The 15,115-nt window shown below is 32.1% G+C and overlaps 1 protein-coding gene across 1 annotated transcript; it reads left to right on the top strand.

Moving 5' to 3' along the window:
• Positions 1-6,564: 6,564 nt before the first annotated feature.
• On the top strand, positions 6,565-13,015 carry LOC140433544 (C-type lectin mosGCTL-7-like). Its single transcript, XM_072521523.1, has 4 exons — positions 6,565-6,636; positions 6,697-6,749; positions 12,363-12,471; positions 12,646-13,015. The coding sequence occupies exons 1-4, from the start codon at positions 6,582-6,584 to the stop codon at positions 12,921-12,923; spliced, it is 495 nt and encodes a 164-aa protein (XP_072377624.1). The 5' UTR covers positions 6,565-6,581; the 3' UTR covers positions 12,924-13,015.
• The last annotated feature ends 2,100 nt before the right edge of the window (positions 13,016-15,115 follow it).

The following is a 15,115-nucleotide window of genomic DNA, read 5'->3' on the forward strand; positions in this document are numbered from 1 at the left end:
CTCCTTAGCACCTATTGTTCCCGTTTCCATGACGGCAGCAGTACTTTCCATATTGGAAAAACTGTCACTTTCACAAATAACTCCACTATCACCATCTGGCGTCTTATTTTTTACGCTCCCCATGGCGGGGGCGAAGTTTTTAAAATCTAACTTATTTAAATTGTTTTGATAAATTTAGCAACACGAAAAAACAAAAACTTGAACACTAATTAATAACAAATCGGTAAGCCGGTTATTGTTGTTTGACTTCTCTCTTCGAAGGTTCAAACGAAACTGGGTCATATTTTCTTAGTCTGCACTTTAAATCAGTTGTTTGTTTAATAATCATTGGTAATTTTCACACAGGAATATGCCTTTGTATTGACAGAGTGTCGCATCTTTTATGACCTGGTTAAAATATTCTACCGCACTATTAATGTCATAGTTTGTTTATAGTTATGCTTTTAAATGCGGTTTATCGTTTAGTAGCTTTTTAAAATTAGTTGGTCTGATTGTTTATTGACAATCTAAGTAATCTCAGCAGTATTAAAGTGAATTATAATTTAAATATTTAGTTTGAAATAAACTTAAGTAAGGAAATTGTGTAAACTAGACCGTCCGTCCAATTGAAGTTATCTTTTGTACAATATAAATCGGTTTTAATTTAATTATGAAACATCTCTAAACAGAAACAACATTTTAACAGTCATATCAATTTCTGCTTCTTATTTTATATGAAAACCAGATCTGAAACTTAACTAAGAAGCTGTCGACAAACTTTCCAAGCATCAACTAATTTAAACAAAGTTTTATTATCGTCTTCTTTTGTTTTATCTCAATACCATTAACTTAAATTTTCTTTGACGTCTTAGCAATCACGGATACTCATCGGCGGCAACTCTTAGCACCCCGCTCCGCCCAACGATTCTCCATTCCTTAACCCAACTCCCTTGAGAATTGAAAGTTGAAAAACCGTTCCTGACGCTCGCCTCTGGTATTCTGGAAATCACTGTATTGTAGATATTATCCAGACTTGTATCCTACACTGAGAAAACAAGTGTTATTTTGATTAAATTGATTTATATTTACCCGGAAGTACACCCGTCGTAGTAATTTTTTTCCGGGTTTTTCCAAAATATCATCTGGCTGAATTATTAGAAAAAATAATATTTATTTGCACTCCTAGGTATGCTTATTTAGGGTTATTCTTAATAAATCACAGATGTTTTCTGGATGTTTCGATATCTACGTCGAAGTTGTTTGGTGGTTTCGATAACAGCGCTTTTGGTTACGGAATAAATGGTATATTTAAACTGATAAAGTTATACATAAGTAGTTATATAATTTTCGTTTCAGTAAATTTCAAAAAGTAGTGATAAAATATTGATTGTGGTAATTTTTTTGATTTACAAAAATCATAAAAACATTATTATTAGTAAAAAAGTAAGTAACTTTATATTTTGTTTTAAGTTATGTTACATTACGCAGAAGAACAAAAACGTCTTCTAAAATTGTAGAAGGAGGTTTCAAGCGACGATGAATAACATTTGACCACAAATTGGTCTCGAAAACTCGAAAACTTAATGGAGCAGATTTTCAATACAGTTAAATAAAAAACTAAATTTAGAGTAAAGCATATTATCACTCAGTCCAGCGGAGTCATTAAAATGGCAAAAAAAAAGATAAAAGATTTTAACGCTTGGAAATTGTATTTTCCAGACTCCACAGTAAAATAAATAGCTCAATGCACAAAGAGATACCTTGCAAAAATTAGAGCTTGGTATATTAGAGACTACAAAGCAGCCTACGACTCTGTGAATAGAAGAGAAATGTTCAAAGCAATGAAAGAGCTAGGAATGCCAAATCAGTTGGTAAATTCTACAATACTAACTCTAGAAAAAGTCGAATATAGAGTACGAATTTAGTGTCGAGTGACCGAGGAGTAGGCAGATTGAGACCTCAGTGCCGAGAGACAGTTCTTGCAATACAGAACACGATACTGGTACGTCTCGAGTGAGGGGAGTAGGCAGATTGAGACCCCGAACTCGAACCGAACCGTATCACTCTTGATAATGGCTCCAAAATGGGTGCCGAAACGTCAAGTAATAAATTCTCAACGCGGTTCTTCCCGAGAACTAAGTAATTTTCATTCATCTGACCGCGGAAATTTATCCGAACATATATATATATATATATATATATATATATATATATATATATATATATATATATATATATATATATATATATATATATATATATATATATATATATATATATATAATTGTTGCAACAATTCCTACATCGGTCAAACATCTCAATTATTGAAATCACGTATTACACTACACAAAAGTGATTCTCGACTTCACCCTGACCGTTGTGCATTAGCCAAACATGTCCATTCCACTGGTCATCTCATGGACTATACCAACACCACAATTCTCCACCGTGAGAACAATAAATCTAAAAGAGAGTTCATTGAAATGTCTTATATTTTTCTTAACGATTTCTCCATTAATGTTAAGAGTGACATCAAGAATCTAAGCGATATATACCACCTGTTACTTAAATCAGATACCAAGAACAATACTATATCACAGATTACTAATTTGACTGATATATCCATTAACAACTAACATACCTTTATAATTAATTTTCATTAACAAAAAATATATAACATTCCCTTGCTTTTCTTAGATACGTCTCAATAAGATTCAATAATACATGAACAATATAATATAATTAAATAAAGAAAATCAAAATAATATTTCCCTTTACTGGGATTTAAATTTATTCGTTTTTTACCAATGAACCTTAACGACATAAAGATTCATACCAATTATAATGAAGTTGTCAGCGCTTGCGTTCTGGCTTAAACAGAACCTCACTTTTAACTATTTAAAATCAAAATTTAGTTATTGCCGACATTTCAAAGAATTACCTCCTTTTAAATGTAGTTGCATTGGGTTTTTCGATTAACCTTGGGTAAGCCTTTACGTGTCAAGTTCGAAGCTACCATACATTTCAATTCTTATAAAAAACTTTTTTTTGCACATAGTAACAAAAAACACCACTATGTTACTAGCAAAGTTTTTTAATATTCTAACTCTACAATTCTAAGTTACGGTAAGATCAATAATGTTTTAATAGATAATATATGGTAGCTAATTATAATTTATTCTCTTTCAGCCCTGAAGAAGCCAAATTAATTCTCTTTGGCGAAAACGTTCGGCGAAACAATTGATACACATTAGAGTATTTCTTGCAGATTTCCCCAATATTTAAGAGTTTACTATATATATATATATATATATATTATATATTTATTATATATATATATTAATTATTAATTTTCATTAACAAAAAATATATAACACTCCCTTGCTTTTCTTAGATACGTCTTAATAAGATTCAATAATACATGAACAATATAATATAATTAAATAAAGAAAATCAAAATAATATTTCCCTTTACTGGGATTTAAATTCATTCGTTTTTTACCAATGAACCTTAACGACATAAAGATTCATACGAACTAATGAAGTTGTCAGCGCTTGCGTTCTGGCTTAAACAGAACCTCACTTTTAACTATCTAAAAATCAAAAATTTAGTTATTGCCGACAATTCAAAGAATTACCTCCTTTTAAATGTAGTTACATTGGGTTTTTCGATTAACCTTGGGTAAGCCTTTACGTGTCAAGTTCAAAGCTACCATACATTTCAATCCTTATAAAAAACTTTTTTTTTTGCACATAGTAACAAAAAACACCACTATGTTACTAGCAAAGTTTTTTAATATTCTAACTCTACAATTCTAAGTTACGGTAGGATCAATAATGTTTTAATAGATAATATATGGTAGCTAATTATAATTTATTCTCTTTCAGCCCTGAAGAAGCCAAATTAATTCTCTTTGGCGAAAACGTTCGGCGAAACAATTGATACACATTAGAGTATTTCTTGCAGATTTCCCCAGTATTTAAGAGTTTACTATTTAACTAATCTGCAAAGATTAAATTTCTTTTCTATATATATATATATATATATATATATATATATATATATATATATATATATATATATATATATATATATATTTACGCGTTTACACTTTTAAATCGCCAGCTGACAAGGTCGATAAAACCGTTAGACACCAAATTGACTATATTTTAATAAACCACATATACCGAAACGCAATACAATCGGTGAAAGCGTATCCAGGTGCAGACGTAGCGTCGGACCACAATCCTCTTGTAGCGAAATTCTAAGTTCACTAAAAAAAGATGCAAAAAAGCTACAAAAGTGATAAACTAAACATACAAAAATTAGAATCAGAAGACGTCAAAGAAAAACTGTTACAAGAAATTAATGCAAACCTAAAATCCACACTGGAATCAATTGATGGTGATGTAGAACAACAGTGGCAATTCTTGAAAAATACAATTATTGCACCAAGTCACAAAGAACTCACAACAAGCAGATGCCAGAAAGGAGATTGGATGACAGAAGAAATCTTGGAAATGATGGAGGACAAAAGAAGGCAAAAGAATATCAACATAACTCAGTATCAACAGCTGCATAATAAAACAATAAGGAAAATAAGAGAAGTTAAAGAGACTTATTTCGCTGGAAAATGCCACGAACCAGAAGAGTTACAAAACAAATATGATAACTTCAATCTCCATAAGAAAGTTATTGAATTAGCTGGGTTAGCAAAAAAAACCTCAAGGACACTAATGGACAAATAAGAAAATATTTTAGTGAACAGGAAAATACATATGGATTTAATCAGCGTAAAGATGAGGAACTCCAAATAACAAAGTCAGAAGTTATGCATGAAGTATAAGTCCACGAAAAATAATAAAGTTGCTGGCCCAGATGAAATACCAAGTGAATTGCTAAAACTGGTCAATGAAAAAAATATAGATCTTTTAGTCCAACTACTAAACACAATCTATTCCACACGAATTATTCCACGTGAAATGATTACATTCATTTGTCTGCCAAAGAAAGTAAATGCCAAAGAATGTAGTGATTATCGAACGATCAGTCTAATGTCACTTACCTTAAAAACTCTGCTAAAAATCATCCATAATAGAATACACGCTAAGCTGAAGATGGATATCTTATAGTCTTATAGTCTGAGTGAACCATCAGTTATAGTTTTAGATAATACACCTTACCATTCGAAGATTTTGGAGAAATAACCAAAACAGTCGTGGAACGTACCGAGTATAAAAAATTGGCTAGTAAAAAAAATATCAATTTTCCGGAATACGCCTTCAAACCAGAGTTACTGGAAATTTTGAAACGTAAAGAAAAACCAACAGTTTATATAGTTGACCAATTGTATCAAGATAGACATCAAGTACTACGGGGACCGCCGTATCACTGCCACTTTAATCCGATCAAACACATCTGGAGTAGATGTAAAACAAATTATGATAATCACGTTGGATACAGTAACGATGCAGTTGGGGAAATGTGGCAAGCAGCTCTTAAAACTGCAACTCCGGAAATATAGGCCAAAATAATAGCAGTAGTAAATTTAGTGACGATGATGATGATTTATAAATTTAAATATACAGTAAGTACATTATTATAATGTTATTAACAAAATGATTGTATAGCAGCTAAACCATTATATTTATAAATTCATTATTAGCCAAGTAATCAATAATATTTAAAATTTCATTTGAATTTTTGCTCCTCATTTTATACAAATCAACTTTAATTGATAATACAGGAAAAAATTTTCTAAATAAAGTAAATAATTAAAAAGATTATGGAGAACTCCAGTACATTTTACCGTGCCTTTTACTACAATGAAAGGTTTTCTGCGAATTCCATTAATCGTTTAGAGATGTCAGTTGGTTGAATGTACTGTAGATACGCTAAATGAAGTGTTTTGGTCATCTTACGACCAAAGAAGAGAACTCCCTATTTAATCGTTAATGTGTAGCTTTCCACATGGCACCCAAAGAAAAAGAAAGGGGATTCATCGTTCTAGTCTGCATTTAATTATTTTCTTTATAGTTTTCAAAATAAAGGACAATATAGTAGTCGATACAATGAAGGTCTTGACCTGGTTCTAAAATAGTATAAAAAAACTTTTTTATATACATGAACATGTATGCCATCAATCAAAAAGGTTCTGACTTGGTTGACAGGGAAAATTTACCTTGGTTTTTATTTTGTATTTTCTTTTAAAATATTTAGTTAATTTGCATAATAGTAGCAAAATATTTATTTGCTAGGTCTAGCTGATTTCAAAAGTCAAAAAACTATTTATTAGTAATATATTAACATTTTTATTAAAAAGAAAATTTACGAGGAATTCAAATGTTAAGTAGTTATTTATATTTTAATGTATTTAAGGTTAGTAGTGCTTTAACCTAGAAAAATATGTTTTATTAATTTCGCAACAATTAAGCGTATCTTCTATTTAACAATGCAAATTTATTCCTTAAGATTCCTTCTTTGATATATTCAACTGAAACAATTTGAACCATAACATACAATTAAATTTAAAAATGTCTATTATTATATAAATATATGTGTTTAGCTATTTGTAAACTGTTTGTATCAAGACTTAATAAAAATGTTTCGTTTAATAACTTTGATTCTCTACTTCAGTTATTTGTGCCAGGCAGGAGGTAGAAAATGTTTTTTTTTCTGATAACAAAAATATAAATATTAATTGAAAACTTTTTTAGAATCTTGTTGTGCAGATAATCCTAAAATCCGATATTTTTTGGGAGGTAGAAAGGTAAAGTGTTCTCTACGAGCATAATAATTAATTTTAATGTTTTGTATATGTAAGTGTAATTAAAAATATGACTGCAAAAAATTATTGGATCGATCCCCTAATCAATTAATTTTAATTGAATTTAAATTTAATCTTTTAAAATATTTAATATATATAATAACGGATTTATTACGGCTGTTGCCGCTTCTCCGCCATCTTTTTCTGTCATATGCAGTTGCCTATTCTAAGTCTCTTGCCGCCATTGCTTCATCAATACCGTTGCGCCAACTTCTTTGTGGTCGTCCTCTCTTTCTTCTTTCAGGAGGGATCCATTCCAGTACTCTTCTAGGCCATCTGTACTCTGGCATTCTTTTAATATGTCCGAACCAGATTAATTGTTTTCTTTCTATGTCATCATTGATATTTCGCTCAATTTTCATTTCGTTTCTTATTTGTTCGTTTCTAACTCTCTCCAGTTTCGATCTACCGCAGCTTCGTCTCAGACAATCCATTTCTATCATCATAAGTTTGTTTCTATTAGTTTTGGTGACGTCCCATACTTCCGAACCGTAAATTGTAATACTTTGAACTATACTACTATAAATGTGTTTTTTGGTTTCTCGTTCGAATTGTTTTTTGCCAGAGAAGAGAGTTTAAGGCACGGGTCGCTGCTCTGCCCTTATTTATTCTTTCCCTGATTTTATTTGCGCTATTTCCCTTCTTGATGAAAATAACCCCCAAATATTTGCAGGATTGCACGCCTTTGATTTTGTCGTCTTCCAAGACTACATCACATATTTCATCTGTTCCCACTGAGAGATATTCACATTTTGTCATATTCATGTTTAGACCTGCCACCTCATATTCTTCTTGGAGTTTTCTTACCATATAGCTAAGATCGTAGCTGTCTTCGGCAATTAGTACCTGGTCATCCGCAAAGAAAAGTGTATATAGCTTGTCTTCTTCTACCGTTATTCCCATGTTTCTACATTTTTTTTACCCATTTCACTAAGGATCTGTCCAAAGAGATTTTAAATAAGGTGGGTAATAGACAGCAGCCTTGTCTTAGTCCCTTTGTTTGAAAAGTAGAGGTGATTTCTTGTCCCATTTTAATTCTTGCAAAGTTTTGTTCGTAATATTTTTGAGTGGCTTTAATAAGAATTGGGTTTATTTTCAAGTTACCTATTTCTATCCATAGTTGGGAGATCGGTACACTGTCATATGCTTTTTCCAAATCTATTGAAGCTATTCTATGGGTTTCTCTATTTCTCTGCACTCATTTTTCCATTGCAATTTTTAATGGGAAAATATTATCCATAGTGGAGTGTCTGGCCCTAAATCCCGCTTGTTCTTCGGGTTGTTTGTCTTTAATATCATTTTCTATCAGGTTTCATAGTACTTTTGAGTATAGTCGGCCTATAGTAGTAATCACTGCGATCCCTCTATAGTTTTTAGGATCCATATTTGTGCCTTTCTTGTGTGGAGAGATATACGATTGTCTCCATTCTTCTGGAACTTCTTCTCCATTTAAGCATCTTTCGAATAATTTTTTGGATCATTTCAAACAGTTTTGACGATCCATACCTAATCAAATCTGGATGTATTCCGCCTGGGCCTGGAGATTTTTTTAATTTCATTCCCTTCACTGCGTCTTTCACACTTGTTCTATTGATATTTCGATTCTTCCTTTTACTTCCACTTGTTCATTTGTCTGTTTAATAACATGTGTAAAACATAATATCATCTGTAAAAGATTTAATAACATCCAAAATGCATATACGGGAAGGCATATTCCAGCCTACATAGATAATGTATTCCAATGCTTATACATCTACACTTGAAATATTTTGTCGATATCCTTGTTGACTTGTTAATAATCTTGTTGGTAAAATGTCTGTGTTGGCAGTTTAAAATTTGTGTTGATTGGATAATTGGTAGGATTGTTACTATTGCTCTTTTTGTATTAGTACTATAATGCTAATCCACCACTGGTCGGGTGCATGCTTGCTATTTAAAATGTGCTGAAAAAAATACTTCTATATTTTAGCTTGAAATGGCTTTAAATTCCAGAAGCTGCAAACGTAATACTTACGGCACAATACCAGGAAGCATATCGTATAATGAAAGAAGATTTATTCCTCATATTTTTGTTTTCAACTTCTGCTCCTATAGCTATTATACTGTCTTTATAGTAAAGTTCTTTTACCTGTAGTATAAGGTATTCATTATTCTATTTTTATTTTTTTTTTAGACTAGTATACTTTAATATTGTCTTCTTTTTACCTTTAGGACTTTCCATAGTTCTATTTTTACTCTATATTGGTCGTGCTTCATGTCTTTGATGAATAGGGTCTAATAAACCCATTTTGTTCTTCTTGTTTTAAAATTTACGTATTTCTTGTATCTTTGTATTGCTGGTAGTTGTTATTTGTTTTGCTGATAGAAAATTGTAGGCATGCTTTCCTTTTACTTATGAAAAATCGGTAATTTCGGTGTTGTATCATGACTTTGATATTTTTGTTATCTTAATTTTAATTTTTCCAACTTCTTATATACTTTTCAGTTGACGTATTACTTTATCCAATTACCTTATCCAATTCTAGCTGGTATTTTTTTTACTTCGATCATCATTTGTAAAGTTTTCACCAAGATATTATCTTCTTTTTTTTTAGACGTTTTCTTACGAACGAGCATAATGGCATGCCATGTAGGCATATATTTATATATGAGTATTATTTGACGCTATTCATTCCTAGTTGTAGCCACTGAAATGCAACCATACAAATGTGTGCCTACAATTTGTAATATTTGACCAATATGTATGTGGCTGATCTTTCTCTGAGAGAGAAAATGCTATATTTTTTTCTAGCCAATGTATTAAAATTCTTAACACTCTTCGGTCATCGTTATTATCTAATATTCTACCCATATTATTAGGAAAATTAAGTTTAATCTACTACTTTATTTACTATCTATTTTATATGCGATTTTTATACATCTTAAATTTTAAAAGTACTTTCACTATCAGAGCATCTTCTAAGGCATTTCGTCAAAAATTGTTAGCTATTTAGCACATCAATAAAGATTTAAATACATCTACACAAAAAAAACTAACACTAGAAAAAGGACACACAGTTTAAAAATTGTTTGGATGCTACATTGAGACAACGGCAGGAGACAGAATAGCTCGTTGTCGTTAACACATATTTGCACTACATTTTAACCCAGTGAAAAGCGATCAAAGAAGGAAGAAATACAGCAGCTAAGCCACTCCTCAACTCCTCAAAACAACCATAGAGCTTGCAGAAATTTATTTCACTAACAGAAATAAGCTATTGTTAAAACTTTCGTTGTATGCTCGACCAATAAGTGAAATAAATGAAAAATGATTTGAAAAACGTTACGGGGCAAAAAATTTTGCCTTCCAATAATTGTTGACAGAAGTCATTCAGTTGTACAAGTAAACCAATAGGTACTATAAAAACAGGAGTTCAATTACTAGCAATACTAGAATATTTACAACAAGAGGTGAAACGAACCGATGAGGTGTAAAAAAAACACGAGGTGAGCCAAGAACACAATGTGGACATAAACCACGAGATGAACCAAAAACATGAGGTGGACTAAAAATACGAGGAGCTTCTAGATCGCAAGGATCTATAACGATAAACAGAACTGTTGAACATGCAAAATATATTCCTGCAGTTAAGAGCAATGTACAAAAAATAAAGACGTTGACGAGGTAAATCAAGAATAAATACTTGATTATAGAGATCTGCACGTTCAGCAAATTTTGGAAAGAAATAATATGACTGAAGTGATGGTCGAGGACTCAATTGGCTACAATTTTGACATTTACAATATGCCAGTAGATATTTTACTAACAAAAAGGACTGAACAAAATCAAATCGTCAGTAACGAAGAACGCAGTGAGGTAAACAAGGAACGCAAGCCAGAATAGAACAAATTGAAAAATCAGCAATAAAAGGACTTCCACATTCCCGCCAATCATTTTCTCTGGGCGAAATTCAAAGCAAGAAGGATCTGGTGGAAGCTACTAATTTTAAAAATCAAGATATACCTTCCGGATTGTGTTATTTTTGTACTTTTAATGTTTCTTAACTTTTTAACTTTTAATATTTCTATTCATTAGGTATAAACACTGGCAAAACACACCGATTAAAAGTTTTTATTTTAAGGCATATTGGTATATCAGACGATTTGAAAATATGGTTCAGCTTGCCGAAGGCTGCCCAAGTCAGTCTTATACGACGGAGAAGATCAACGGTTTGGTTATCTTTTCCTATGCGAATCTCATGACCTAGGTATTTATAGGCCATTACCTGGTCTATGGATCTTGTTCCTATGCATATATCTTCGCTGATTTCAAGATTTGTCATCATCTGGGTTTTAGATATATTTGTTTTCAATCCCCGTTCTAGCGAGGAAAGTTAGAGCTAATTTAAAAGTTCTTTGGCCTCATCTATCCTATTAGCTGTTAGTACAATATCATCTGCAAACCTTAGATGGCTAATCTTTTCTCCGTTTATGTTTATGCCCTTGTCGGTCAGTTTTACCCTTTTACATATATGTTGCCAGTGTGTTTTGCCAGTGTTAACTTACGGTGCAGAAACGTTGACCATGACAAGAAGAACAGTTCAAAAGATCCGTGTGTGTCAAAGGGCGATGGAGCGTGCTATGTTGGGCGTTTCACTACGAAACAAGATCCCAAATCGCCAGCTCCGATAAAGAACAGAAGTGGCTGATGCAGTAGAGAGAGCAGCAACACTGAAATGGAAACAAAGCGGATACTGGAATGGAGACCAAAAGATGATGCTTACCGAACCAGAGGTCGTCCACCAACACGTTGGACTGACGATCTATGACGTTGTCATAGGAATTGGATGCAAGAGGCACAATATCGAAATAGATGGAAAATTATGAGGGAGATCTATGTCCAGCAGTGGATAAGCAAAGATTGAATGATGATGATGATGATGATTAGGTATAAAAGGTAATAACTGCATAAGAAGCTTGCATTTATGGAAGAGAAAACTTAACGAATCACATTCCAATATGGTTATTTGTGCCACTTGTTTAAAGAATCTGTGATTCGCCTATCGATTAAAAAATTTAATATTTTTGTTGGTAAACTAACGAAAAATATTAATTTAGTATTGTTTTTTATAACCTTAGTTTCCTATATCAGATATAGTATAGGATGTATATTTCCTATGTCATATAAAACAGACTGGTAACCAGGCCTGGACTAAACATTTTGTGCACTGTGTACTTTATTTACACCCGAACTAACCTAATGCACTCTCGCAAAGTTGTCCTGACAGTTTAAAGATTTTCATTATAATTGTAGATATGGGTCAAAGTTACACCCAGAGCCGGTCTAATTTTGAACCATGTCAAAAATGTTTTCTGGGATTATACTTGTTATTGTAGCATATTTTTAAGGCTGTAAGATATTATCGAACTATACAAAATCATATTATAATACAAATAAACAATAAAGGTGGTTAAAAGAAGTGCAAAAATAAATCAAGAAAATATTTAAAAAGTGACTCAAAGTTGACTTTGACTCAATGACTGTAATCTTTACACTTACTTTAACAAATGTTTTAGGTAAATTGGACTGCTGCAATTAAATCTTGTCAAGATGTTGGTATGTCCTTAGTAAGTATTCAGTATAAAGAAAAGAGTGACCAAATTACGCAGTTTCTTAAATCAACAGGTAAGTTAAATAAAACAATAAAACTAATTAGAAATAGAAAAATATTTTTATGTTATTTTAAATTGTAAATCTTATCTGAATTTATTCTATACATTATAATGATATTATATTATAATTGTATATTTATTCACAGCAAACTGCAACCAAATTATAAGAACATTTTTTTTATTTAAGGTGTGAATTACGACAGTTATGAAAACGCTATTTGGAGTTCAGGCAATAGGCTGCAAGACAAAATCAACTGGTTTTGGTTAGCTAGAGATCCTGTGAAGTTTACGAATTGGGACACTCAAAACAAAGAACCCAATAATGCTGGGGGAAACGAAGAATGTATAAGCATTTACAAAAACGGAGCTAACACTGTGTGGAATGACATTGCCTGTAATCGAGAGTATTATCCATTGTGTGAGAAAAGCATGTGTTGTCCTGTAACGAATATCGCTCTAAATTAATAGATTTTAAAATAAGTGTATTTAGTAACTTTTTAGTATATGATATGTAATAATGCATGTTAAACTAAAATTATTACAAAAATATATTCAGTAATGAGAGTACTTTTCTTTTGTACAAATACATGTCATTTAAAAATTTATTATCAGTTTTGTCATGCTCTGCTGCATGTATTATAATATTCTATATTTCAGTCTAAAGTTTATAATAAAGATGGAGAATTTACTAAAATAAAATGAACTAAATTTCCTACTCATAGAAATGCAGGGTGTTTGGTAGGTCGATGGAAATTTTTTAAGGGATAATAGGGGACGCCATTTGCAAAATATTTTGCTTTGACATGTCTTTTGACATCTATGTCGTCATTTGCATTATTTTCTGACATCTGGACCACTGCTGTTTTATAGTCTTTAAGATCTTCTTTACTTCCATTTTTGGTTCCTTACACATTTTTTTCTCAGTTTTTATTGTATGATTTGTGTTGATCCCTTCTTCATTTTCTATTTCTTCCAGGTTTTAATAAACTTTGTTGTTAGTGTCATTACCTTCGTCACTTTCTACTTGTTTTCGCTCGTCAAATTCTCTTGAATTGAACTCACAATTGAACTCAGTTGAGTTCAATCCCTGATTATCGAAGCGTGGAAAGTCTATCATGTTCAAGTCGACTTTTTTATTATCTGGCCACGAATCTGGTAAATAAAAAGGTTTTTATAATATTAACTCAAGACGCTTATTTTTGATTCCCAAACACTTAGTGTAATCAACTGCATCTGGGTTGAAAGGAAATAAACCACACGCACGAAATCCAATATTTAAGGTTTCCCTCTTAATATTATTCGTCACTACTTCTCCAGGATTTTGTTCGTAAAATTCCCTGTTGGCCCCAAGAACGCCAACATGTCATCGTCAGTTGAAGCCGTAGCGAACAATCAAAATTAACCAAAAAAATTGTTGATTATTGATAAGAAGGGAACTGGGCAGTTTTAAAGGTACCGTTAAATCGTAAGGATTTATCGTAGGGTGTATGGCAACATTTAGTCTGTTATAAGTCTTGTATAAACTGTTTGTGAAGATAATTACATTGCGATTATCAAACAAATTGAATAGCTCTCAGCCTTGGGAGAAAGCAGGATATACAAATAATAAGAACAATAATTAAAAATTAAACAAATACAATATAACACTCTAGACAGCTATGCTAGATTACGGGAAGGTATTTGACTCCATAAAAATTCGGGCCTTCTTTAAGCCTTAACCAACAATAGAATTTAGGACGAATATACAAAAATCATTAAGTAGGTATATATACTAAGTGACATAGAAATCAGAACACCCAGTTTAAATGATTTTATTTAAATAAAATTGTGTATAAGTACTTAATGAAGCATAATAAGTAAATGATTTAAATTTCAAAATAATTGCATTGCTTTAAAGCCCTTTTACCTTTAATAATGTGTGGATGCACCCCGATGTGTTACGCATTCTCCAACGCGCCTAAGCATGCTTCTGATCAGGTGGTCAATGTTTTCTTGTGGTATCTCATTACAGGCAACCACCAACTCCTCTCGAAGTGCTTGTAGAGTCTAAGGAGGACGTTGCTAATTGAGCAATCTCCTACCTATCCTATCCCACACATGCTCAATTATGGATAAGTCGGGAGATCTTGTGGCCATGCTAACAATGTGACATCATTATGTTAAAAGAAGTCTATTGTGACTCTTGCAACATGTGGTCGGGCATTATCTTGTTGGAAAGTTGGATTTGTCAGGGTGTCAAGATGGGGTAAAAGGTGGAGTTCTAGAACTTCTTGGATATAACGCTGCGCGTTTATGTTACCTTTGACGAAGATTAAAAATAACTTGAAACCATAAGCTATAGCACCACAAACCATAACTCAACAGTGTGATCAATATCTCTTTCAATAAAAAACTGTGGATTTTTCCTTTTACCACGTCGCTTTCTAAACAAAAATGCCTAAACAAAATCGAGACTCGTCACTAAAGACAATACTGTTCCACTCCTGATTCTAGAGTGATTGTTCTCTGCGCCACTGAAGGCGATTACGGCGGTGTTCTGGAGTTAAAGGGAGGACCCAGTGTGGTCGGTATGAAAACAGGCCAAAACTTTTTATTCGTTGGTAAACACTTCGCATGCCAATAGGTCTTCTGTGTTCTGCAAATCATTCATTTGCAAT

Source organism: Diabrotica undecimpunctata, chromosome 2 (assembly GCF_040954645.1).
Source record: "Diabrotica undecimpunctata isolate CICGRU chromosome 2, icDiaUnde3, whole genome shotgun sequence".
Taxonomy (NCBI): domain Eukaryota; kingdom Metazoa; phylum Arthropoda; class Insecta; order Coleoptera; family Chrysomelidae; genus Diabrotica; species Diabrotica undecimpunctata.